The sequence below is a fragment of the Eublepharis macularius genome, chromosome 3 (genome assembly GCF_028583425.1).
Source record: "Eublepharis macularius isolate TG4126 chromosome 3, MPM_Emac_v1.0, whole genome shotgun sequence".
Classification (NCBI taxonomy): Eukaryota; Metazoa; Chordata; class Lepidosauria; order Squamata; family Eublepharidae; genus Eublepharis; species Eublepharis macularius.
In genome coordinates this window covers 144,726,453-144,750,767 of record NC_072792.1, presented here as the reverse complement: position 1 = coordinate 144,750,767, position 24,315 = coordinate 144,726,453, and the positions used below count along the sequence as shown (strand labels likewise).

Sequence of the window (24,315 nt, the reverse complement as noted above, 5' to 3'; positions counted from 1 at the left end):
AAAACAGAAATGTGATATAGTTTGCTTACAAGAGACTCATATTAGAAATCAGGATGTAAAATACCTTAAAGTAAGTAAATTGGGCATTGAATTTGTAGCGGCCTCAAAAAAGAAAAAAAGGGGAGTGGTACTATATATAAAAGAAGAGCTGCAACCAAAGGTGATAATTAGAGATGGGGAAGCCAGATTTATAGCAGTGGAATGCATTTGGAACTTAAAGAAAGTGTTGGTGATTGGAATATATGCGCCTAATGGAGCTAAAGAGTGCTTTTTTGAGGATTTAAAGAAGCAACTAGATGAACTTTCATATGATCAGATAATACTTGCAGGAGACTTCAATGGAGTTACGAATTTGGAACAGGACAAGAAATCAGCCACTACACAAAAGAAAAGAGGACTATTACCAAAGACTTTTTTTGGATTAATGCAACAGGAAGCGTTGGAAGATGTGTGGAGAACGCAGAATCCCACAAGCAGACAGTATACCTTTTTCTCTGCAAGACATTCTACCTTATCGCGTATTGATATGATCTGGGCCTCAAAGGACTTAGTACTTTGGACTAAGGAAGTAGAAATAATGCCTATGGTAGGCTCAGATCATAACCCAATTATGTGGAAATTTGGAAAAAGAACTAAGAGAAAAGGATGGAGAATAAATGAGGATTTGTTGCAAGAGGGAGAAAATATGGAAATGTTGAGAAGGGAGACTAAATTCTTCATACAGTACAACATGAATCAAGAAGTACCAACCAACAAGGTATGGGACACGTACAAAGCAGTAATCAGAGGTGTATTAATGGACTTAAATGGAAGACTTCGAAGGAAAAAATAGGAGAAGAGACAGGAGATTATGGAAAAAATAAAAGCCAAAGAAATCCAGTTGAAGAAAAGACCAGGGAAAAAGAAAATATATCAGGACATTAAAATCCTTCAGGAGCAGTTGACGGCCATGAATAATAAAGAACTGGAATGGAATCTTAAAAGACTGAATCAAAAGTCGTTTGAAGGGGCGAACAAACCTGGGAAATTTTTGGCATGGCAATTGAAGAAAAGAAAGGAGAAAAAGATAATAAATAAAATATGTGATGACAATAAAGTACACCTGGAATAGGTCGCTATTAGCAGAGCCTTTTATAAATTTTACGCTAAATTGTATGATAAGAAAGAAGTGAATAAAGATGCGATAGCCGCATATCTGGAGAAAATGAAGCTGCCAGTAATGTCAGAGGAGTGGAGAGTTAAACTAAACAGTGAAGTAACAGAAGAAGAGATAAGGAAGGCAATACAGTCAACAAACTTGGGAAAAGCGCCAGGGCCTGATGGACTCACAGCTAAGTTTTACAAGGCAATGGCCAATGAACTGGTACCGTTTTTAAAAGAGATGATCAATGGTGTTATGAGGGACCAAAGGATCCCAGATACCTGGAGTGAAGCAAATATATCATTGATCCCCAAAGAAGGACAGGACTTGACCAATGTTAAAAACTACAGACCTATCTCTTTACTTAATAATGACTACAAGATTTTTGCAAAGATCTTGGCGGAGAGAATAAAGGGGTGGCTAGCCGAAGTTATTGGAGAAGAACAAGCAGGCTTTTTACCAAATAGACAAATTAGAGACAACCTAAGGACAGTCATAAACGCTATAGAATACTATGACAGGCGATGTGATAAGGAGGTTGGTTTCTTCTTTGTAGACGCTGAAAAAGCATTTGACAATTTGAACTGGGACTTTATGTTTGCCACCATGGAACAGCTACAAATGGGGGAAAGGTTCATAAGAGCAGTGAGAGAAATTTATAGAGACCAGAGTGCAGCAATTGTGGTGAATGACGAGCTGACTAAAAAACTGATTATTGGAAAGGGTACAAGACAAGGTTGCCCGCTATCCCCATTGTTGTTTATTTGGGTTCTTGAAATTTTGATGATGCAGATTAGAGAAGATAATGCAATCCGTGGTATAAAGATAAAAGACTTTTCCTATAAGGTCAGAGCGTTTGCAGATGATATAATGTTAATTGTGGAAGATCCAATTGAAAACATGCCTAAGGTAATAGAAAAAATAAAAGAGTTTGGAGACTTGGCAGGTTTCTATGTAAACAAAAAGAAATCAAAGATTTTATGTAAGAATATGATTAAACAAAAACAACAGTTATTAACGGAAATAACAGACTGCGAGGTAACAAGTAAGGTGAAGTACTTGGGAATTGAATTGACTGCAAAAAATATAGATCTATTTAAGAATAACTATGAGAAATTATGGACTCAAATAGAGCATGATTTGATCAAATGGAATAGGCTGAACTTGTCATGGTTGGGAAGAATTGCAGTAATCAAGATGAACGTGTTACCAAGAGTTATGTTTCTGTTACAGACGATACCAATCATTAGGGACTCCAAGCAATTTGATAAATGGCAGAGGAAAATATCAGAGTTTGTGTGGGCAGGCAGGAAGCCTCGAGTGAAAATGAAAGTGTTACAGGATGCAAAAGAAAGAGGGGGAATGCAACTGCCCAACTTGAGACTTTATTATGATGCAATCTGTCTGGTATGGTTGAAGGATTGGATCATGTTGAAAAATCGCAAACTGCTGGCCTTAGAGGGATACAAAAAATTATTTGGATGGCATGCATACCTATGGTATGATAAAGTAAAAGCAGATTCTATGTTTCTGCATCACTATATTCGGAGAAGCCTCTTCACAATTTGGAAGAAGTACAAAGAATACCTACAAGAAGGAATTCCCTCCTGGGTGGTTCCATATGAAGTAATAGATCCAAGAACGGTCGATAATGAACAACAGTGTTTAACGTATAAGGAGATAACTCAAATAGAATCCTCTAAAATAAGAATAAGAACGCAACAAGAGATGTCTCCAAACTACGACTGGTTTCAATATAGACAAGTTAGAGATCTTTATTACTCAGACTGTGCGAAGGGAGGGATAAGGATGGAAGACTCAGAATTAGAGAAAGTAATTTTACAAGAAGACCAAAAGGAAATTTCTAAGGTTTACAAAGTGTTGTTAAAATGGTATACTGAAGATGAGACAGTCAAAGTGCAAATGGTGAAGTGGGCTATAAACTCTAACAAAGAAATAACAATGGAGGCGTGGGAATACTTGTGGAAACATACATTGAAAATCACGACATGTACCAATATTAAAGAGAATATTTACAAAATGATTTACCGTTGGTATCTGACGCCAAAGAAGATTGCGCTAGGGAACTCGAATATGTCTAATAAATGCTGGAAATGTAAAAAACATGAGGGATCAATGTATCACATGTGGTGGACTTGCGAGGTAGCTAGGCAGTACTGGGGGGAAATAATAAGAGTAATGAGTGAGATTTTACAATTTCAAGTTAATAAGAACCCAGAACTCCTGCTACTGAACTTGGGAATGGAAGACATCCCAGCACAACATAGGACATTGATATTCTATATGACGGCAGCAGCCAGACTTTTGTATGCGCAGAAGTGGAAAGTACAAGAAGTGCCAACTACTGAGGACTGGATTTACAAATTGCTGTACATGGCGGAGATGGACAAAATGACAAGAAAACTGAGAGACCTTGATCCAGGGCAGTTTAACACGGACTGGGGAAAGCTGAAACAATATCTGGTGAAAAAATGGGAGGTGGGAGGAGAACTGTGGCAGTTTGAAAATTATTGAGGTACACAGGAGGAGAGAAGTGACTATACCGAGGGGGTGGAGAGTTAATGGAAAAATTCTAAGCAACTTTATATGATTTTTAAGTATTATATTAAGTAGCAATAGCGTTGATACTATGAGAATTATTGGGATAGAAATTAACTAATCTATATTTTTTGGAAAGATAACCGTATAACATAGAGTGAATATATACATACATACGTAAATTCAAAGATAGGTCTAATTGTTAGACTTATGGTATATGTATAGATAAAGAACAACATATAGAACAGAAGCCTAAGTAAATGACAATAAGTGTGTATAATAAGTATGTGTATAGAAGTATTGGAATTGATGTATAAAGGGGGGCAAATTGTTTGTCCCATATTGAAGAGAATAGAAGGAGTAAGATAAAACACAGGTTATCAAAATGAATATTATTAGTAGTTTTAATGAAGAAGATAGATTAAGAGGATTTTATTTATATGACAATTTATATGACAATTTATATGTGAAAGGAAGTGGAAATAGTGCTTAGAAGAATCTGAAAGTATATTATAATAAACAAATAAAATAAATATGAAGGAGGAGAGGGAAAGTGGATAGGGGGTTGGAAAACTGTTAGAAGTCAATAAAAAGGGGGGGAAAGGGAGGGGGTTAGAATTAGAAAAAATTAAAGAATGTGATTATAATTGTTATTATATGTTTCTAATCCAATAAAAATTCTTTAAAAAAAAAAAAGAATGAATAGAGCATGGTTTCCAGTCCTGAAAAACACCAGGCTAACAAAATACTCTATACCCTACAATAGCCCTGCAGAGAAGATTAGCATATCAAGCACCAATCCATATGCAAAAGAACCTCTTCAGGATACAGTGAAGCCTCCCGCCATTAGCATTCCACACCCTGGGAAACTCTTACAGGATGACTCAGCCCAACCCCACCTTCCTGGGTAGATACAAATGACCTGCCAACATCTTTTCCACACTGTGACACTGAGATATCTCTGTCTTTTGGTGCTACACCTCTGAAGATGCCAGTCACAGCTGCTGGCAAAACATCAGAAACTACAATGCTAAGACCACGGCTATACAGCCCGGAAAATCCACAACAACCACCGTTTTTAAGGTTAATAAAATTCAGCTAAACTCAAGATTTATCTGATTAATAGATGCCATATTTCCACAGGACTTAACTTAGTGTGTTGTTAAAACAAAATTTCTTCCAAATGATTGCTAAAATACTTTGAAAGCATCCAACCTGTGTGAAAGCAGCCAAACACAGCTACCCCTCTAGTGAAAAAACTACAATATGATACAATGTGATTGTATCTTCACAGGAGAAGACTGAGGAAAAGGCTCGATTCCCATTTTTAAAGGGTGGGTCCTGCCGAGAAATTCACTAGCGAATTAGCATTTGCCAGTAGGCCAACAGAAATGTTTCAAAAGCAACTGTGGGGGGCAGGGAGAGAAAGGCTAATATTATAGGAGGAGGAAAAATACAGCAATTCCTCATTTGCATGTACATTTATACATGTCATCAGTAAACCAAGTACTAGTTTTGTGAAATAAAAGATAATATGGTATTTGCATAAACTACAAGTAGAATTAATTCCACTGCTGATTAAAAGTTAATACACCATGAGAAAAGGCAGTCATTGAAATTAAAGTTTAATCTCCACTATGATAATTCAGGCACTATAAGACTCAGTCAGTTTCCAAGCCAGACTTCAGCATCACATTTCAGGCCATGGAATTTCTAAACCAGGATGCTAATTCATTTGCATGGGTACCACCTACTGAAGGATGATCTTCCATTCTCTGCCAGCACAGTGGTACTCCCTCCTAGGTTGATTCAGAGAGCTTGTCCATGTTAACAGAACAAACGTGATCCACCAGCACCTCAAGGATGTTCTATGGGTGTTATGGCTCATAATCAAATGCCACACTGATGCTTCATCACAAACCTGTGTCATTTGTCTGTTGATTTGTCACAAGCACAAATGTAGTTTCTTGCCATATATGTATAGTGCTCCCCTCCCTCATTCCCTTGCATAATGTGAAAGCTTCCTGGTTTGAGAAACCTTCAGGTCAACTCCCATTTGCCATGGCATCCAAATGCAGAGGAGGAGTTTGCTAACCCTGGTTTGGGAGGAGAAAGCAAATGCCATTTTCCCCAAATGCATGCATTCTGACATGAAGTCAAAGAAGGTTTCCGATGTTGGGAAGCCTTCCCCAATCATACTCCATGTGTGATGGAAAGAGAGCGCAGCGTGCAGGTATACTCCCCCCCCCCTTTCTATGTCCCTACAGCTGTACTCAGCAGGAAGCAGCGCTTTAGAAGGGGGAGTTTATTTTATTTACAGGGATCTAGAGTTGCAGGCCAGCACTGCAAGGGGGAGGAGATATGGGGGGGGGGCAAGGTGACAAAACACAACAGACAACTGTTATGGATTTAAAAGAGGCCACAACTTTATTGATATTACATCTCATGGAGCATTTGTGCTGCATAGGGCACAAATCCGAGCATTGGCTGACCCACCTGCCAGCCAATGACCCCCACACCCCCTCAGACCCCTCCTGAGGGAGAGAACCATGGGATGACACCTCTGTGTGGATCCCCTGCCACCTAAGAGTGAGGCAAATCTGACAGCCCCCAAGGTGGGCATGCACCTGCCATGTCCCACTCCCCAGACTCCTTAAGGGGATCCCCATAATAGGGAAACTGAGCTCATGGGTCCTATTTCCTCCCAAATGGATCAGTACCAAATGTCCAAACCACCTACTCCCTATGAAGCTTTGACAAAAGGAAGGGCTGGATGCCAGCCAGGAGCCAAGTGCCGATGGGGAGGGCCCAGCTCCCCCAACAAGGGCTGGCTGCGGATCTGCATGGAACCACTCCTCCAAGGTCTTCCACATGTCTCCGCCCCTGGCATGGCAGCCACTATGCACCTCCTCCTGCTCCCCTCCCCCATGTGGCCCGCAACCTGGACCCCCAGGTGAGTCTGTGGGGGGGCGGTGTTCCTCCTAGAATTACAACTCACCTCCTGACTACAGAAATCAGTTTCCCTGAGGAAAAAAGCCACTTCAAAAGGTGGTATCACATCCCTGCTGAGCTAGCCCCCACTCTGGCATCAAACCTCCAGGAATTTCCCAAGCTAGAGTTGACAACCCTAATTCCTACTCACAGGCTTCACAAAGACTTGAGGCTGGCTATTCCACCTTTACACATTAAGAACTAGCCATGGTTCTCTTCTTCTTTAAAGAGGGCCTGTTCCATCTTTAACACCTGCAAAAGGCTCCAACTACTTGCCTCACATTTTAAAATCAGAAGAATGCTTCATTTGCTGATAGGGTGGATCTCTGGCAGAATTACAACTGATCATCAGATGACAGAGGAAACAGCAGTTCGGGAGGGCGAACTCAACGGCATCATATCCCTGCTGAGCTCTCTCCCCAGACTCTGCCCTCCCCAGGAACCACCTCTGTATCTCCAGGAATGTCCCAAACCAGAGTTGAGCACAATTATTTGAGGACAAGCTCTAAAACTGCTACAATATAGTAAGAGTTAGAGGTCAATATAACAAGAGTTAGAGGTCAGAGTAGGCTCCATTTTGAGTGAATAGTTTTCTTTTGAAAACCTGGGCCATATTCACGTCTTACCTGCCAGTGGAACATCGCGCAAAACACCTGGAAGACAGTGTCTTCTTGCGCGAAACTGCACCAGGAAGACACGATTTCGCGCAAAACTCCTGGATGACAGCATCTTCCTGGGCTGCTTCCACACACGTTGGATAATCCACTTTCAATACTCTTTAGTGAACATTTGAAACTGATTTTCCATGTGTGGAACAAAAAATTCACTTCCAAAGGATTGCGAAAGTGCATTGAAAGTGCATTATTCAATGTGTGTAGAAATGGCCTCGGTGTGATTTTGCGCAAGAAGACACTGTCTTCCGGGTGTTTCGCGCAATGTTCCAACAGCAGGTAAGACATGGGAAAACGGCCCTGGTTATAAATTATAACTTTGTATTCTCATTGACTGGTAGAACTTACATTGGATGGATTATAGTTTATTGTTAATCCAGATATTTAATTTCTTCTTCAAATGCAGGATGATTGAAGCATGCAGACTATGGCCGTTTCCAGACGGCTCCCCGCTGCTCGGAAGAAGCCGGAAGATCACGGGAAAAAAATGTGAAAGATCGCGTTTTCTCGCGTGAGATTTGCGCGACGTCATGTGACGTCGCACAAATCTCGCATGAGAAAATGCAATCTTCCACATTTTTTTCATGATCTTCCAGCTTCTTCCAAGCAGCGGGGAGCCATCTGGAAACGGCCTCTCTCTCAAAGTCTTAATTTGTTTTCTTTTTATTACACCAGTGCAAACAGTAGTTTGTAAATTTACAATAAAATGGTTTGTTTACTGCAGATTGTACTAATTCTCTGTTTGATATGGGCTATTTTAAACAGTTAAAAAGCACACACACCCTAAATTCACAGCACAAAGTAATACTTACAATTCAAGAATGATTTTAAACAATGAAACCAAGTTAGTTTTTGTCATGGGCAATTCTGAGTTTCTCAAAACGCACGCACAAGATAAGAGGATTTGCAAGGGGCAAGCTGAATGAACAAAGGCTTGCAGAATGTTTTGAGAGCAAAAGGAAAAAATATCCAGAAGACAGTGGTAAAAACAGAAATAAAATGTAAGGATATATGACACAACTGAATTTAACATTCGCAGTATTCTAACAAGAACATTTGCAAGCAAAGGACAAACAAGAACTTTTTTTCAGAACTCTGCTTGAGTTGAAAAAAATTTCAACCCAATTGGCCACTCACAGAAGCTGCTCAAAGATAATACCATGAACTGGATTTGTGCAAGAACAAGAAATAAAGGTTGGAAAGGTTTGTTCTGCTGCAGGAGAGTCAACACCTTCTGTACAAGTACCTGCGTGCAACTGGTCTTTTCTTCCAACTGAGGGAACCCACATAGCCTCCTATAATTTTGGAAACTAGGTCTGTTTTGAAATGTAAACCTTTTCCTCACAATTGCTAGATATTCTTATGGCAGTGAGTATAAAGGCTTTGATTTCTTTGCTATGAGTTAAGTTTGTAGTTAAGTTTGTAGTAAGAACCCAAGACATCACTGGAGCAGGAGATTGGGGAAAATAACAAAGAAGATTTATTTATATGCAGGCTGTTTTTAAAGAACAGACCAGCAGCCCAGGTTTCCCAACATTCAAAGGAGAAATCTGGTTGAGGCATTTAAACTTAAGCAAGTTATGGCTTCAGGTTGAGATTTTAATTCCCCTTTAATACTTCCAAGTATAAGCAAGCTTTCAGTGACTAGCCACCAGGTTAGAACCTTTCACACATGCACAGGATCCCACCCATTCCTGCCTGCCTTTTCCCAAGAGTCAGGCTAAAGTGTATGAGGGCTGCTAAGCACCAGAGACAGTCCTCAAAACTGTGCCCTCTCCCAGAGGTAAAGTTAAACCACTATGCCACAATTCCAGGCAGAGCTATACAAGAAGCTGACTGCTTTTTCCCTGAGGCAGCCTTGAACTGAGCTGCTGCCTTTCCTTTCACCATTTAATCCACCCTCTGAAGGGTGATTGGATGCTGCGGCAGCTCACAACTAAGAGCCAAGCTAGAAGTGATGCCTGAGACAGGTTGGACACTTGTCAGCTTCCCTCAAGTTTTGATGGGAAATGTAGGCATCCTGGTCTTGCAGCTGTAATGGAGAGCCAAGCTGTAAAACCAGGACGCCTACATTTCCCATCAAAACTTGAGGTAAGCTGACAAGTGTCCAACCTGTGTAAGGTGTCACTTGTAGCTTGGCTCTTAGTGGCTGTTTTACCTTGCAGGGGAAGGACAGCCTTCTGTCCATCACACTGCTGTTTTGAGCTTATCAGCAAAATAGGACACAGGTAGCTAATCAGTACTGGAGGAGGCAAATCAAATACTGGAGAAGCATAAACCGATGTTATCCTATTAATAACCATCACAGAGATCTAACTGTAGTTGATGGGCATTTTTCCTCCCTTTTGTCATTAACAGAATTTTTTTTATTCAGCATGTAGCTCACCATTAAAGTTCTAAGTAGTACATTCTCATTCACAGTCACCAGTGATATAATGTTGGACCTGGTGGTGAACAGGGCAGAAATATTGATTTCTACAAAACCCAGAGTTTGCAGAAAAATCAGAAAACTGAGAAAAATTGGCGGGGGATTTAAACCCTCCCAAACAGAGGAGTGATGTCCGTGCATGTGCAGACAATGTATCTCTGCTGCAGCTGCTGCCTGATAGTGGCAGAAGGGGCACAAGAGACGGGTAAGGGAAAGGGCTGGGGAGGCAGAGTGGCAGAAGACATGCAGTGGAGGGGCAGAGCGATGCGGAGGAGGGCAGGTCGGTGGGCAGAGAGAGAGAAGGCCACTGCTGTCCTCTCACTGCATGAACTGGGCAGGCAGCAGAGGAGCTGGTGACACCACAGCCGCTGTTTAAGACAGGCAGGGAAGGGGAGCTAACATGGCAGGCAGGCAGTGGCAGCACTTTAGCTGGACAGCCTGGTGAGTGTCCACCCTGCCAAGCAAGGCAGGAAGAATTGGTGAGTGAACAGCATGACTGGGGGCAGGTGGACAGGAGGGCCCAGTGCCAGGGAGGGGGACAGGTCCCCATTGCTGTGGGGAGGGGTGGGAGGAGAAGCCATTGTCACTACAAAATTAGCTGCGCATGTGGAAGAAGAGCCAGTCTTGCTGCCCCCCACAGCTGAGGTGGACAGGGGAGGGGGAACGGCTGTAGCAGGCAGGCAGTGGTAACGCTTCAGCCTGTTGGACTGGCTGGCAAGTGGTTGGTCTGCTGAATGAGCAGCGAAGAGGGAAGGGTGAGCAGGCAGGGAGCCAAGGACATAGATATGTGAGGGGCAGATAGGTGAAATGGCAGAGGGGACAGTCTGAGAAAAGAGGGGGCAGCAGGCGGACAAGGGAAGGTGAGGAGGACTGGTGTTGGGGGGTAAAGGTGGAGAAGAGGTAGAGCAGGAGAGGAAAAAAATGAGAGAAATCAGTGGGAGAAAAGGTAGAGGAAGATGGCTGGTGACAGGCATCAGAAGAAAAAGCAAAGACCAGTGAGGGAATTTCCCTGAAACTTGCTCATGGGTCTCCACTTGTAAAACCTGTAACAGTAATACTTAGCATCTGTGTAGTGCTTTCAAACATTCAAATTGCTCAGCATAAATTCTTTCTGTAATCCTTACAACAACTCTGTTAGGTAGATTAGTATTTATTATCCCCATATTGCAGAGGAGAGGTAATGATGAGAGAGGGGCTTTGTCTAAGGACACCTAATAAATTCATGGCAGAAGTCAAAAGCAGAATCTGGAATTTTCTGATTCATAGAATCTCCTAGCATCTGTGCTACAACCAGCTCTCACATCATAAGAGTTGAAAATTAATAAATGTGGCTGTTCTTTGACTCCTAAATTTCCCTTCTGGATTCCAGTCTTGCTGTGCTTTCAGATTCCTCTACAGCCACAAAATCTAGAAACGTAAAGCCACCATTCTGAGGATGCCAGTAGCAGCATTAAAGTACCTTACCTACTACAAGCTTTTCCAAATCTGGTAGGTGTGAGAACTGTCTTTTAAATTCTTCATTCCTGTATTTGTAAGTAGAACTTGAGATCTAAAAAAAAAAATGAAAAGTTTTTAAGTGTGAGCATTTTTGTAATTATCTAGGGTAGTCTTATAGAATACAAAAAAAAACCTGAACGGGTCAATTTAATCTCACTGTGAATTTATGATTTAGAGAAATAACTTAAACACCACAAATATATTATTCAACATTCAAAACAAACATTAAGGATGTTACTGAATATAATAACTTTGTTTAGATTAAAATATTGTTTTTCTTTACACCTTTCGGAGGAAACTCTTGGTCACTTTAACAAAACTCAACAGAAACTCTACTGTTAAAATCGACTCCTGTTACTGCATCAGCTGTGTATAAATGCCATTTTTAAAAAGGAAAAAGCAGACAGTTGCCAAAGAAAATAGGTAAGATGAAAAATGGTCTTCCCTACCATGCAAAAAAATTAAAAGAAACACAAGTGCATAGTTACATATCCCTAACAACATTAAAAACGCTATACCGATATTTTTTGTCATCTACATGAACGCCTAACAGATGTAGTTATAAAACCAACAGTCTGCTGAATGATATTAATAAATTCTGAAATGTATTTTGCTACATTGATGCCTTTCTAAAGTGACCTTTGTGGTGCAGGATCCGCTGCATAAAGCTTCTTTCCTCGCCAGTAAGGTAATGCAAGAAGCCTCAGCCATTTGGAAGCTGCCCTCCCCGCATCTCCTGCCCACACTCATGTTGTCCCTGCTGCCAACTGCTGGCACCAAATATAGCCCTGATACTCATTCATTGGCTCAGATGCCTCATGTGTCTCTTTGACATGCCACCTGTGGCTCCTTTGGACCCTGTTCTCTAATGTGACACCTGCTCCATGTTCCAGGAAAATGAGCAGGGTTACTCCCCTTTAAGACTTGCAATTGGCAGGTGGTTCCCACCTTGAACCAGGAGCTGCTGAAAGAACCAGAGGATGGGTAAACTGTGAGCAGCAGTGGGAGTAAAGAGCCCACCCTCTCCAACAATCCAGCACCCAGTCAGCTGTCAGGAGGAAAGAAAGCTGGCTGTGGAGAAGAGAGGGTACAACTACCACCATAACAAGCTGCCACAGTGGGGTGGTGACCGTTTTATTCCCGTTTCTCCACAACCAGCTTGCTATCTTCTGGGCACCCTAGCCATCTCACTCTCTTGCCTCAGTGGCTATTCCTAATGCTAAGGAGAGAGTGAGAAGAGCAAAATGGGAGCCCTTCCCTTCAGATACTCAACAGCTGGCTAAGGTTTAACAGTGATTGGGAGAGATAACTCTACATTCTCAGAAGTAATTTGTTACTTTAAAAAGCTATAGTTAATGGTCAGGCTTGATCTGGATGGCCCAGGGTCAGCATTGGTTAGCACTTGGATGGAAGACCATCAAGAAAAACTAGGGATGCTATGCAGAGACAGGCAATGGCAAACCACCTCTGTTATTTTGCCTTGAAATCCCCAGCAGGAGGCTACGACTTGACGGCACATTACACACACATAGTTAGAAGTTATATCTTACATTCTTGTAGTATGTGTGAACAGGGCTAGGACTGCCAGGTCTCCCAATTTCACAGGAGGTTTCCCTCTGGCAGCCATCTTTGCCTGCCAGCATTCTGAGTGGTGGTGGGAGAAAAAAATTAAAAACTAATGAGATAACTGCATCACTTCTAGGGAAAATCTAGAAGTGACATAAGGTAACTCTAGGAATCACTGGAAACTCTATGATTTCACCCCGTCATGTTTGGGTTTCCCCCAGAAGTAGGGCTGCCAGTCCCCCACTAGGGGCAGGGGATTCCCCACTTCCACCCACCACCCCTGCTTACCTGGCCAGCAGGAGAAAAGGTGGGGGAATGTGCCTCCCGGGGCATGCTCCCACATGCTGCAGTGGGCCAATTTCAGCCCTAAGCAAGCCTGATTCAGCTCAAATCGGGCTGAAATCAGCCCTCTATGGCATGCAGGAGCACTTCAGGGTCCATCTTGCCACCCCAGCTATACTCCCATGCTCTTCAGCAGGCCAATTTTGACCTGAAACGTGACCAATTTGGTCCCAAATGGACCTGATTCAGCCCCAAATGGGCCTAAATTGGCCACTGTAGAGTGCAGGAGCACTCCAGGGCTCGTCACACTGCCCTGGGAGAGCATCCATGCTCCGCAGCCTGCTATTGCATGCAGGAGCACTCCTAGGGTGGCACATGGCCTGAGTGATGATGTCACTTCCCAGAAGTGGCGTTATCATGTAGCTCTGGGAGCACACGGGCACACTGTGTCCACACGGTTACATCAGTAAGGTGAGTGCCAGGTCTCCAACTTCCCACTCAGAGGATAAGGGGACCTGGCAACTCTAGCCAGAAGTGGCATAGTGACATCACACACACACACACACACACACACACCCCATGTTTCTGCCCCAAACCTCTTGCCAATTGCCCGTTTTGGCCTGGCAATCCTACGAGAGGCATACAGTAGTTATGTGGCTCTTTTAGTTGATGGTAATTGCCAATGTGGCTCTCCATGAACTACAAGTACTACTGGATTAAATCTTCTCTCCCCCACATTTTGGGGATTGTTATATTGCCTTTGCAGTGTTGAAAAACACCATGCTGCAGACTCTTCAATACCATAAATCCATCATGAAGAGTGCTGCCAGGGAGTGCCAGAGTGCATGCCAATAAACAAGGAGCAATCCACACTGAATCTGCAATGTATGACGCTCCATCTTGTTCTGCTAACAACTACAATCTATGGAAATAATATTAGGTGGGTAGCCGTGTTGGTCTGTAGTAGAACAGCAAGATTTGAGAGCCAAACTAAAAGTGACATCTTACACAGGTTGGACACTAGTCGGCTTCCCTCAAGTTTTGATGGGAAATGTAGGCATCCTGGTCTTGCAGCTGTAATGGAGAGCCAAGCTGTAAAACCAGGGCGCCTACATTTCCCATCAAAACTTGAGGGAAGCCGACTAGTGTCCAACCTGTGTAAGACGGCACCTTCGAGACTTTCAGGGTATGAGGTTTCAAGAGTCAGACTTTCCTTCTTCAGGTATCTGCTAATCTATGGGGATGTCACTAACTCCAGTCATAGAAATCCAGCAATGCTTGGCAACTCTGCTGCACAAAATACAAGGGCAAATTCTGATTTTGGACTGAATCCTATTACTATATGCAAATATTCCAAATGTATATTGCAAACTCATAAACATTTCTAAGCTGCTCCATTTCTCTCTTGATGTGTTTTCTCCACTGTGTGTTAGATTTGCATTCATTTTATCATATTGTTGTGCAGCTGACAAAGAAAAAGACTGAAAGCTCTTTGTTCCTTGATCGTGTTAACTTGAAACTCTAATAGATTCAAAAGTTCCTAGCCTCCAGATGGTGGATGGAGATCTCCCAAAATTACAACTGATCTCCAAGCCACAGACAGCAGTTCCCCTGAAGAAAATGGTTGCTTTGCATGGTAGACAGGGTAGGCAGGGTAGGACATTAACAATTTGAGATATGCAGATGACACCATGTTACTGGCAGAAAATACACATTTTGTTCTAAAGTACACACAATGGACAATGGATCACCAATAAAATATAAATGGAAAGTACAGAACATGAGAAAAATAGATTTATCCTCTTAAACAACTTATCTACTTTAAGGAATAATGTTCCTTTTCAGGTCAAATAGGATTTCTTCCAGCTGCAGGCTGATTACACTAAGGCGACTAAGGTAAAAGGAAAGACTTCTGCAAGTACATTCAGTTGAGCACATATCCCAGGCTCAGAGTCTCTCTCTACACGAGACATTTTACACGGTGATGCTCAAGTGTAGGGAGATGCGACGTTAGCCGAGAAATGTAGTTTAAAAAGATGGAGCAAAAGGCTCTGTCAATTTCACCTCTCTACATGAGGGTAGTTTAAAAAGACAGAGCTGGCAGAGAGAGCTCCTCACAGGGTTTGTTCCTTTCCTTTTCGCTTTCCCAAAGGTGAGGTTAAATTGACAGCGCCTGTGGCTCTGTTTTTTTAAACTATGCTTCCCAGCTAACATTGCGTCTCCATACACTTGAGCATCCCCATGTAAGATTTGTGCAGAGAGACTCTAAAGCATCAACAGCAAAGTCAAAATTCCTGGGAGTCTTTCCAAAGCTAAACATTACATAGACTACATCTCTCAAGCCCTAACTCTACCATTACACCATACCTCATCTACAAACCCTTTTTTTGGCATGTCTGTTTTTCCATAATCTGAGCAAAGGTAACAAAGCAGTCTTTGTGTTAAACTGGTAGATACAATTTAAGATAGAAGGGGAAAATGATAGATAACTATCAGTTTTATTCCCCAGAAAAGGCTGTAGTTTGGAAAGTACCTTAAATAAAGCTTTTGTTCAGGGTTGATCTACCAATTTACATTCTTGAACGGGCTCCACTCATGTTGTTTTTTCCAAGCACAATAAACTTATAGTACTGACTACTGAGATCAAACAGGTTGGGAGGACAGTTAAGAGATATTTTTTAAAAGTCTGCCCCCCAAAATCAATATAGCTTCTGTGGTGCACTCAGTTATCAATGCTTCAGTCCACGCATTTAAGAATACATAATTAGAACATGGTTGCCATTTAAGAGGTCAGTTCAAAAGCTCCACACATACTGTGGATTTCCTATTCTCTTTTATGAAGGAAAACATTCTGTGGGCATACACACATTTGCTATTACGAACAGACACAGTGTGCTGCTCTCAGCCCCTAAAATGAAGCAGCCCCTAAAACTAAAGTGCCCCAACATAGGCATTAGAAACCCTAGGCTGCCAACTCTTTCATGAAATCAGAAATTTCAAACATTTTTGTTTCTCACAGGGTCCACTGCCTCTTTTCCAAATCCCCTAACACTTAACCCTATTGTGCTGATACACATGCAAAAACATTTATAATATATATGCATCTGTTAATTGCTTATGCATGAATGGTCACCACCTAACAACTGCAACATCAAGCGATCATTTAATTGTGTAAATGACCACAGAACACCAGAAACAGAGAGCATGCTTTCACATAACCTCATTTTTCAATTGAGTCAGCTGCAGATTCAGATAAGAATTATTAGCCAGTCACCTACCCGTCCACTCTGGTCTTCTTCAGAGGCCTTGCTTGGGGTGCCCCTGCCATCTGAGGCAACCCAAGAAAGGGCCATCTCAGTTGTGGCACTGAAACTTCGGAACTCCCTCCTCAGGAGATTCATCTGTCTCCCTCTGTCATTGTCATTCACCAGCAAGTGAAGAATTTTGTGTTTCATTTGGTGAAATCCCAGAAAACTCTTATTGGCCCTCCTCCCTGGTTGTGAGGTTTGTGTGCATCTGTGTCTGTCTGTCTGTCTGTCTTTCTGTCTATATGTTTTTACTGTTTTGTTAAATATATTTACATTTTAATGCTGTTTTAATGCCTTTATGTTCCCTACCTTGGGGACCTAATTGGGTGGAAAGGGAACAAATAAATGTTTTGAATAAATAAAACTAAAAATGAGCGAAGTGTATCATTGTAAACCAGTCCTACAAATGTTTTTGAGGCATTTGTAGTTGTGCATATCAATAACTTTAGCAATTTACATTTCTGCTTGAAGATTTATACTGTTTCCATTTTCCTAGCACTGTAGACTCCACCCCCTCTCACCATGTAAGTGCCTTAGGGCCAAGCTACAAGTGAAGAATAACACAGGTTGGACACTTGTCAGCTTCCCTCAAGTTTTGATGGGAAATGTAGGTGTCCTGGTCTTGTAGCTTGGCTCTCCGACTGCTGTCCAATGGACTTTTTCAACTGTCACTTGTCCAACATTCTGTCAAGCTGCCTACATTTCCCATCAAAACTTGAGGGAAGCTGACAAGTGTCCAACCTGTGTCATTCATCACTTGTAGTCTGGCCCTTAGAGACAAGTTTCAGATGGGTAGCCATGTTGGTTTGTAGTAGAAGAGCAAGATCTAGGTCCAGGAGACTGTACCCTAGAAATCTATTTGGTCTCTTAAGGTGCTACTGGACATGAATCTTGCTCTTAGAGTGAAAGGCATCCCACTGTACTGGCAGAAGAGCTGATGATATTGTGTTGACAGGAAATTAAGTCCCCATTATCTAGCAAAACTATGCTTTAAAACACATTGAGATGTAAATAACCCTGGAAAAATGTAGTCTTACCAAGTCTAGCATTTATGGTAACTTGACAAAAATATGCCTAGTTTTATATATCGAAAATAATATATCCTGAACTTTCTGTTAAATAATCAAGGCAGTTAATGCAATATGAATATCACAACATTTATAACATATTAACATAGTAAAGATCAAACTATAAAAACCATCACAAAAAATACTATCCAAAATCAGGAGTATCAGAAAATATTAGAAACATGCTTTTCACGGGATTGCTAGAAGACCAGAAGTGAAGGGGCAAAGTGGCCTTCTTGTGATAGTGGGTTCAGTTACTTAACCCCTGAAAACTAGTTCATCCAGATAAGCAAGCCAATCTTTCTTAGCTTTCCAAACCCAAAGATAATGAACCCGAAACGCGCACACAGTAGTTTTTAGGATACAAACTGGTATTTAAATAAATCCGTATCCTTAAGTCATAACTCATGCATTAAACGTTTAAGTACATGTTCACATACTTAGCAATCTCTTCTCACCTGTTTAGGAAGGTGATGCCAAGCAGTGCCTAACATGACTCAGAAGAAGCCACAGCCCGGAGAGCTGCACAATAATAGCACTATTATTACTGCTGAATGATCACACTTCCTCTATAATGTACCATCACGTGCAGAATCTTCCCCTCTTATTATTTGCACAATTATTTGCATACAGCTTAGCTAGTTCCAACAGAATTGAGTGTCATTTCATAAGTTACAGGGGTTTCACTCCCCCCTCCAATGCACAATTGCTTTACAAATATCTTTGCACAAGTATCCCTTAAATTTTGTTTTCAATGAACTAGTCATCTTTACCCAAATGTACTTTTATAAATGTAAGACGATCCTCCTTTGAAAAGGTTATTCACAAAAAAATTTATTACTGTTACATAACTGTTACTTATATGCAAGTTCTAAATCCCACCCCTTCATTTTCTTAACGGCATATGGGGCGGGGGTGGTGGAGAGAATACTCTTCCTTTCAGGTAAACAGGGACAGGTTTTTTTAAAAAAACTAGAAAGCAGTTAACTTTATGTACTCACTTATACCAGGCTTGAGCTATGAACTTTTTTTCCCAGAAATGTTTTATCTCCAAAGCTGTAACACTACTACACTTACAAAAGCAACTGCCTTCTAGATGCAGAATTAGGCAGCAAACATCCGTACACATTCCCCAGCAACTTAAAAAGCAGTGAAACCAATAGGGCCGCCAACCCCCAGGTGGGGGCTGAAAATCTCCAAGAATTACAACTGATCTCCAGACATCAGCTCCCTTGCAGAAAATGGCTGCTTCAAAAGGTGGTCTCCCTAATATTATACCCTGCTGAGGTCCATCCCTCCCTAACTCTCACCCTCCCCAGGCTCCACCCCTAAATCACCAGGAATTTCCCAATCCAGAGCTGGCAACCCTAGAGCCCAAGTTAGCAAAACTGGGTAGGGAACCAAAATCCCATTTTCACCATCTCTGAACATTCAGAAAAACCAAGTTTGCAGCCTACTTATTTATTTAATCATTCCCTAGTGGGGATCCAAAGTGGCTAACAACATGCTCCTCTATTTTATCCTCACAACAACCCTGTGAGGTAATTTAGGCTGAAAGTGCATGAGTGGCCCAAGGTTACCCAGCAACCTTCCATGGTAGAGTAAGGATTCAAACCTGGGCCTCCCAGATCCTAGCCCAATACTGTAACCAGTATACTGTGCTGGCTCCTTTCGTTCTGACCCTGAACTTTTCTACATTCCTACTACTTAATCCATGGTGAAAGTAAAGGCAAAATGACTAAGAAGATTATCTTTATATGTAACTCAGTTTATAGTTTAAATTTCAGAACACAAAACTGTTTAAGACTGTCTTGCTTTAAGGGTGATTGATTATATTTCTGCTCCATATAGGGATCCCATTCCCACCTTTCACTTCCCGCCATCACTTACCTGTCCAGTAGAAGGAAAGGCAGGGAACAGATCTCCCAGGCATGCTCCCAGAGCCAGTGCAACGACGACGTCACTGACATCATCGCGCTGCCCTGAGAGCACTCCCGTGCTTTGCAGCAGGCCAATTTGGTCCCCAAAAGGGCTGAATCAGGTATAACTGGGGCCCAAATCGGCCTGTAGTGAAGCATATGAGCATGCGGGTGCTCCCCAGCCTTGTGCAATAACATCACTTCCTGGCTGGAAGTGATGTCATTGCGCTGGTGTGAGAAGTACGTGTGCTTTGCATGAACACAAGGAGAGTCCCTGAGCATCAGGAAGGTAAGCGCTGGGTCTCCCCCTCTCCCACCGGGAAGATAAGTGGACCTGGCAACCCTAGCGACATAACTATGCAATTTTAGCATAGCCACCTCCCGCTTTCCCTGCTTAGAAAAGAGATTCATACTTGCCAGATCTACTTATTAACTGTTCAACCACTTGGCAAATATTCCGATCAGCTTAAAGAGACAAATACCTTGCTTGCTATGGCAAGCTAAACACTTGGAGAGGCTACCATAATCCCCAAGAGCACCATTAAGAGAATTAAGGGGATTCAGGATTGGTAGTTTGCTGCACAACATGTGAGAGTTGGCATTTGATATGTCTGGTGTTCAAGATTCTAATTTCTCACTTTGAACATCTGCTGTAGCATTCATGAACTTACTCAAATTAGAAAGATAACAGTGACCTGTTGTGGTTTTTATCTGTGGAGGGAAATTAGGCATCGCTATGTTTTCCAGGAATGTTTATTTTTAAAAATGTTTTTAAATACTCATGTTATCATATTTCACTATTTTCAACAAAAAATACCAAAAGTAAAGCCTTTAATAAGTTTTAATAGTCCGACTACATGGTTTAAAGATTACATCGAGAGTCTCCTATCCTGACTCACCATCCCAGACCTATATACAAACTAAAGAATATTAGCAGTGCAGCAACCTAAAGATATAATATCCAGCAATTAATATTTACAATAATTAGGCCTGTTTAAAAGGTTCAGCACTCGGGAAAAGGGGGAATGATTTATCAGCTCAAATAGAACCATTGTGAAAAATATCATGAACTGTCTTTTTAAGGGAATTAGGAACTCTCTCGTATAAGCAGTCTGTGGCCAAGTTTGGCCTTAAAACCCTGTTGAGCATATGTTTACTTTCTCTGCAGCATTAGGAGGCATCTGATCAAGAGGCTTTTCCAGGATTATTTGTACTTTTAACAATATCAGATCCCCACAAGCCACATATATGCAGAGTATGGAGCAAATAGGAACATAGGGACAATTGTGCGGCCAGAACCCCCTTATAGCATCAGCGCAAGATTCTCCTGTATCACACCATGCTTGTTCATGGGGGAGGGCTTTACCTCATCTTTACTGTAATTAACTGAACCAGGAACAGAAGTTTCCAGGTTAAATGCATTCTTAGAAACATATTTCCCATTATTATGTATTTTCATAAAAGCAAGCAGTTAAGTACCACAAGCAGAGAAATGTAGGCAAGTTCTTGACTATTGCTTCCTACAGTATTTGCCCCCCAAACATGCTGAATAGGGTGGGAGTGTTTCCAAGACCTAGGGTTGCCAAGTCCCTCTCCCCTCCTTCTGAGAGGGTAGGGTCCATAGCACTTTCCTTGTGTTGGGCATGAGGTTGATCTTTGCGCGTGCGCCCCAGGGCAGACACGGTGACGTCACTTCTGGAAATGACATCACCATGCTCCCAGGGAGCGTGTGCATGGTGCATATTCCCCAGGTGCCTGATGGTGATGAGCAACCTCTGGGGGGCTTGCTACCTCCCACCGATCACTGGGCGATTAGCAGGCAAATCCCCAGGAATTTGCCTGCCACTGGTGGGCACCTGGGAACCCTACCAAGACCAGACTTTGACTTAGGCTGCAATGCTATAGATATTGACAGGGCAGTAAGCACCAGTGAATTCAGTAAGCCTTGTTTTGCATAAATGTGCATAGGATCAAGCTGTTAGACCCCTTGTCACAAAATGCAGTTCCAGTTTGTTCATTATTTCTCTCTGAACTTTTTCAATGGACAATGGAGGAAAAAAGAGTACACCTTCCCATCCTGTCTACCAGGTGCACCTGATTGGGCAACCACACAGGAGTGTAAAATTTGAACAGGATATAGATGTGAGAAATGCAGCGTGCAAAAGCCCAAATAGCAGTCCAATCAAACTGTATGAGGGGCTTTTAATTAATTTAAATGTTTCTATTCTGCTTCCCTCTTGCCAAGGAGGACTCACATGTATGCCCTGCTTTTCAAACGTTATGACAGCAACATTATGGTTATATATGAGATATCTAAGTACACTTCTAGATTAGAAAAGAGACACATATAATTAATGATGTACCCAGCATACCCTGCAATTTGTGTACATGGTTCCAGGCAGAGTCTTAGGCCTCGTTTGTGTGGATGTGGCAAACCTCAGTTTGGTTTTTTCTACCATTTCAGACTGTAGGCTCAAATTCATTTAATGAATGTTTGCTTCTGAATTTTAAAAAAATCCTGCACCTATTGAATGACTGTGTCAGGAAGAAGGCTAGTGTGATGCAATCATTTAAAAAGTGATCTATGAATGAGGAAGCCCCTGTTAGCATTGCCAGATGGTTTTCACAAAAATACTGGACAAGGAGAAAAGGGGCCCCTAGTGCGATGAGGTCACTTCCAGAAGTGATGTCATTGCACTGTCCGCAGTTAACAATGCTGTTGGGCAGAGGCCTTGCTGTGCTGGAAGCACAGGAGGGAGGGGAGAGGAGGTAGGCAGGCGGAGTGTGAGCTCCCACTCTTCTTGAGGGCCCTGGGCCTCATGCACACCGAGGCACAGCAGTAGCCAGCCCAGGGCTGCTGCCAGCTTACCTGGGCCAGCCGCTCCTCCCGTGTACAGCTTCTGAGGCCGTGTCTAGGGAAACCACTGTGAGAGCTCAACAGAGCCTTTGGCATCCAGAGGCATGCTTGGCCAGCAGGTAGCTCCCTAGGTGACTAAGCCAGTGCGGCACTCTTGGTCTCCCTCACAGGGCTATTGAGAGGAAGAAACAGAGGCACAGAGATGGGTGAGAGACACTTTGGGCCCTGCTGAGGAGAAGTGAAGGAAAGCAGCAGCCGTGCCACCTCTGACCCATGAGCATAGGTGGCATGGGGCTTGTTTTGCAGGGTGAAGACATGTCACCCACAGGTAGGGTTGCCAGGTATCTGGCATCTTCACTCCATCTTCTGTGGGCAGTCCAAGAAAATACTGTCTGGGTGAAATCTGGACACCTGGCAACACTCGCTGCTGTGGTCAGTCTTGCTCCTTCAGCACCCCCTCTCCCTATCTGCCCATATATGTATAATAAAGTTGTTCATGCCTACTTTGCTGAAGTGCCTACGTTAACTGAAGTGCTCTGAAATCTTGAAAGAACTACGTGAATGCTTAGCATTCATATTGAATCTAGTTTTCTACTTGGAGGGATATTTTTTGGTAAACACTGCCAGCCCCTACCTACCAAAGGATTTCTGTCAGCAGTGTGGATTTCTTATCTCCCCTTCTCACCTCAGCCCCAAATATCCCTCAAATGCTGCTCCTGGGAAACCGAGAACTCCCAGAAACAGCATCAGTAGGGAATCTGCAGTCTCCTGAGAAAAAGAGGGATTTTTTTTTTTACCACTACCACCCTCCAGCTACACAAATCCTCTGCAGGATCCAACCCAATATTTTCTACATTACTTATTTCAGACTTAAAAATCCTATTTTGCTCGTGGTTTCTCCATCAGAAAAGAATGTGACACACTGTTGAGTCTACACAGTTCTACAGTTCTTTTTAAAAGATACACTAAACTGAAAAAAGGACTGACTAAATTCTGTGCTTTCATTAGCTCTCTTTTGGGAAATGACTTATAAAAAAGCACAGCATGTTTCACTCACACCTTGGCGAAACAGGTTACAAAACAGAAACATGGAAGCAATTAGACCAGGGCCGATTCCAGATGACTAACCTGAAGGCGCTGCATGCCGCCATGTTCCAGATCGCGACGGGGAAAATGCGAAATATCGCGTTTTCTCGCGCAAGTTTGGCGCAACGTCGTGCCAAACTCACGCAAGAAAACGCGATATTTCACATTTTCCCGCCGTGATCCGGAACATGGCAGCATGCAGCGCCTTCAGGTTAGTCGTCTGGAATCAGCCCAACTTCCTCTCTGTCCCCCTTGTATTAGCACTAGAGTTGGCATCTGTGCTTGTGAATGCTACAAAGATTAATCAAATTCAGAATTGTATACATAGATTCTAAATGCTGTTTTATTGAGAAGTCTTAGAAGATTTTATAGATCCTACCTTGAAAGGTATAATCTCCTCTACAGGTGAGTTAGCAGCAAAATTCACTGAAGGCGTAGCTGCGTAATAAATATCCCATAATGCAGAGCTGACGCATGCAGGGGCAGTCAGCCCTGTCTTTAGAGTCATGGCCCTGTGGCTTTAAAGATGGGTTTTTGCTGTTGCATCCCAGTTATTTTGACTGTATGACCAGAAGAGAGCTTAGGAACGTCTGGGCTTGTCCTCTAAGTTGGCAGGCCATGGTTTGCTTTTTATATTACACAGCATGCTGCTGATGTCACCACATTGCTCACATATTTATTATGAGCAAGGTGCAAAAATAACAGGCCATACTCTACAGCTAATAACCCTACCAGATGTTACTCAAACATCTAATTAACATAGTATAAGATGATGGCAAATGACAGTTCACTGCAATTATAGTGGGTTGCAAGACTTAATGTTTTAGTGAAGGAATATTAGCACCTGACCTGGCTCATGCTAACCCAAGCTTCTATATCTCCTTAATTCTGCCACCATGCTGTACCTACTGTGCATGACAGCAGCCACTCTGTTAAGCTCTCT

At 42.4% G+C, this 24,315-nt stretch overlaps 1 protein-coding gene across 1 annotated transcript in view; it reads right to left on the bottom strand.

Annotated features, from left to right (window-relative positions):
* The window catches only part of GRAMD1C (GRAM domain containing 1C), an 84,728-nt gene extending 60,848 nt beyond the window's left edge, over positions 1–23,880 (bottom strand). The window contains exons 1-2 of the mRNA XM_054974438.1: positions 23,752–23,880; positions 11,255–11,339 (exon numbers count right to left, since the gene is read on the bottom strand). Coding sequence (XP_054830413.1) covers positions 11,255–11,339; positions 23,752–23,880 — 214 coding nt within the window. The remainder of the gene's footprint in view (positions 1–11,254; positions 11,340–23,751) is intronic.
* Positions 23,881–24,315: the final 435 nt, after the last annotated feature.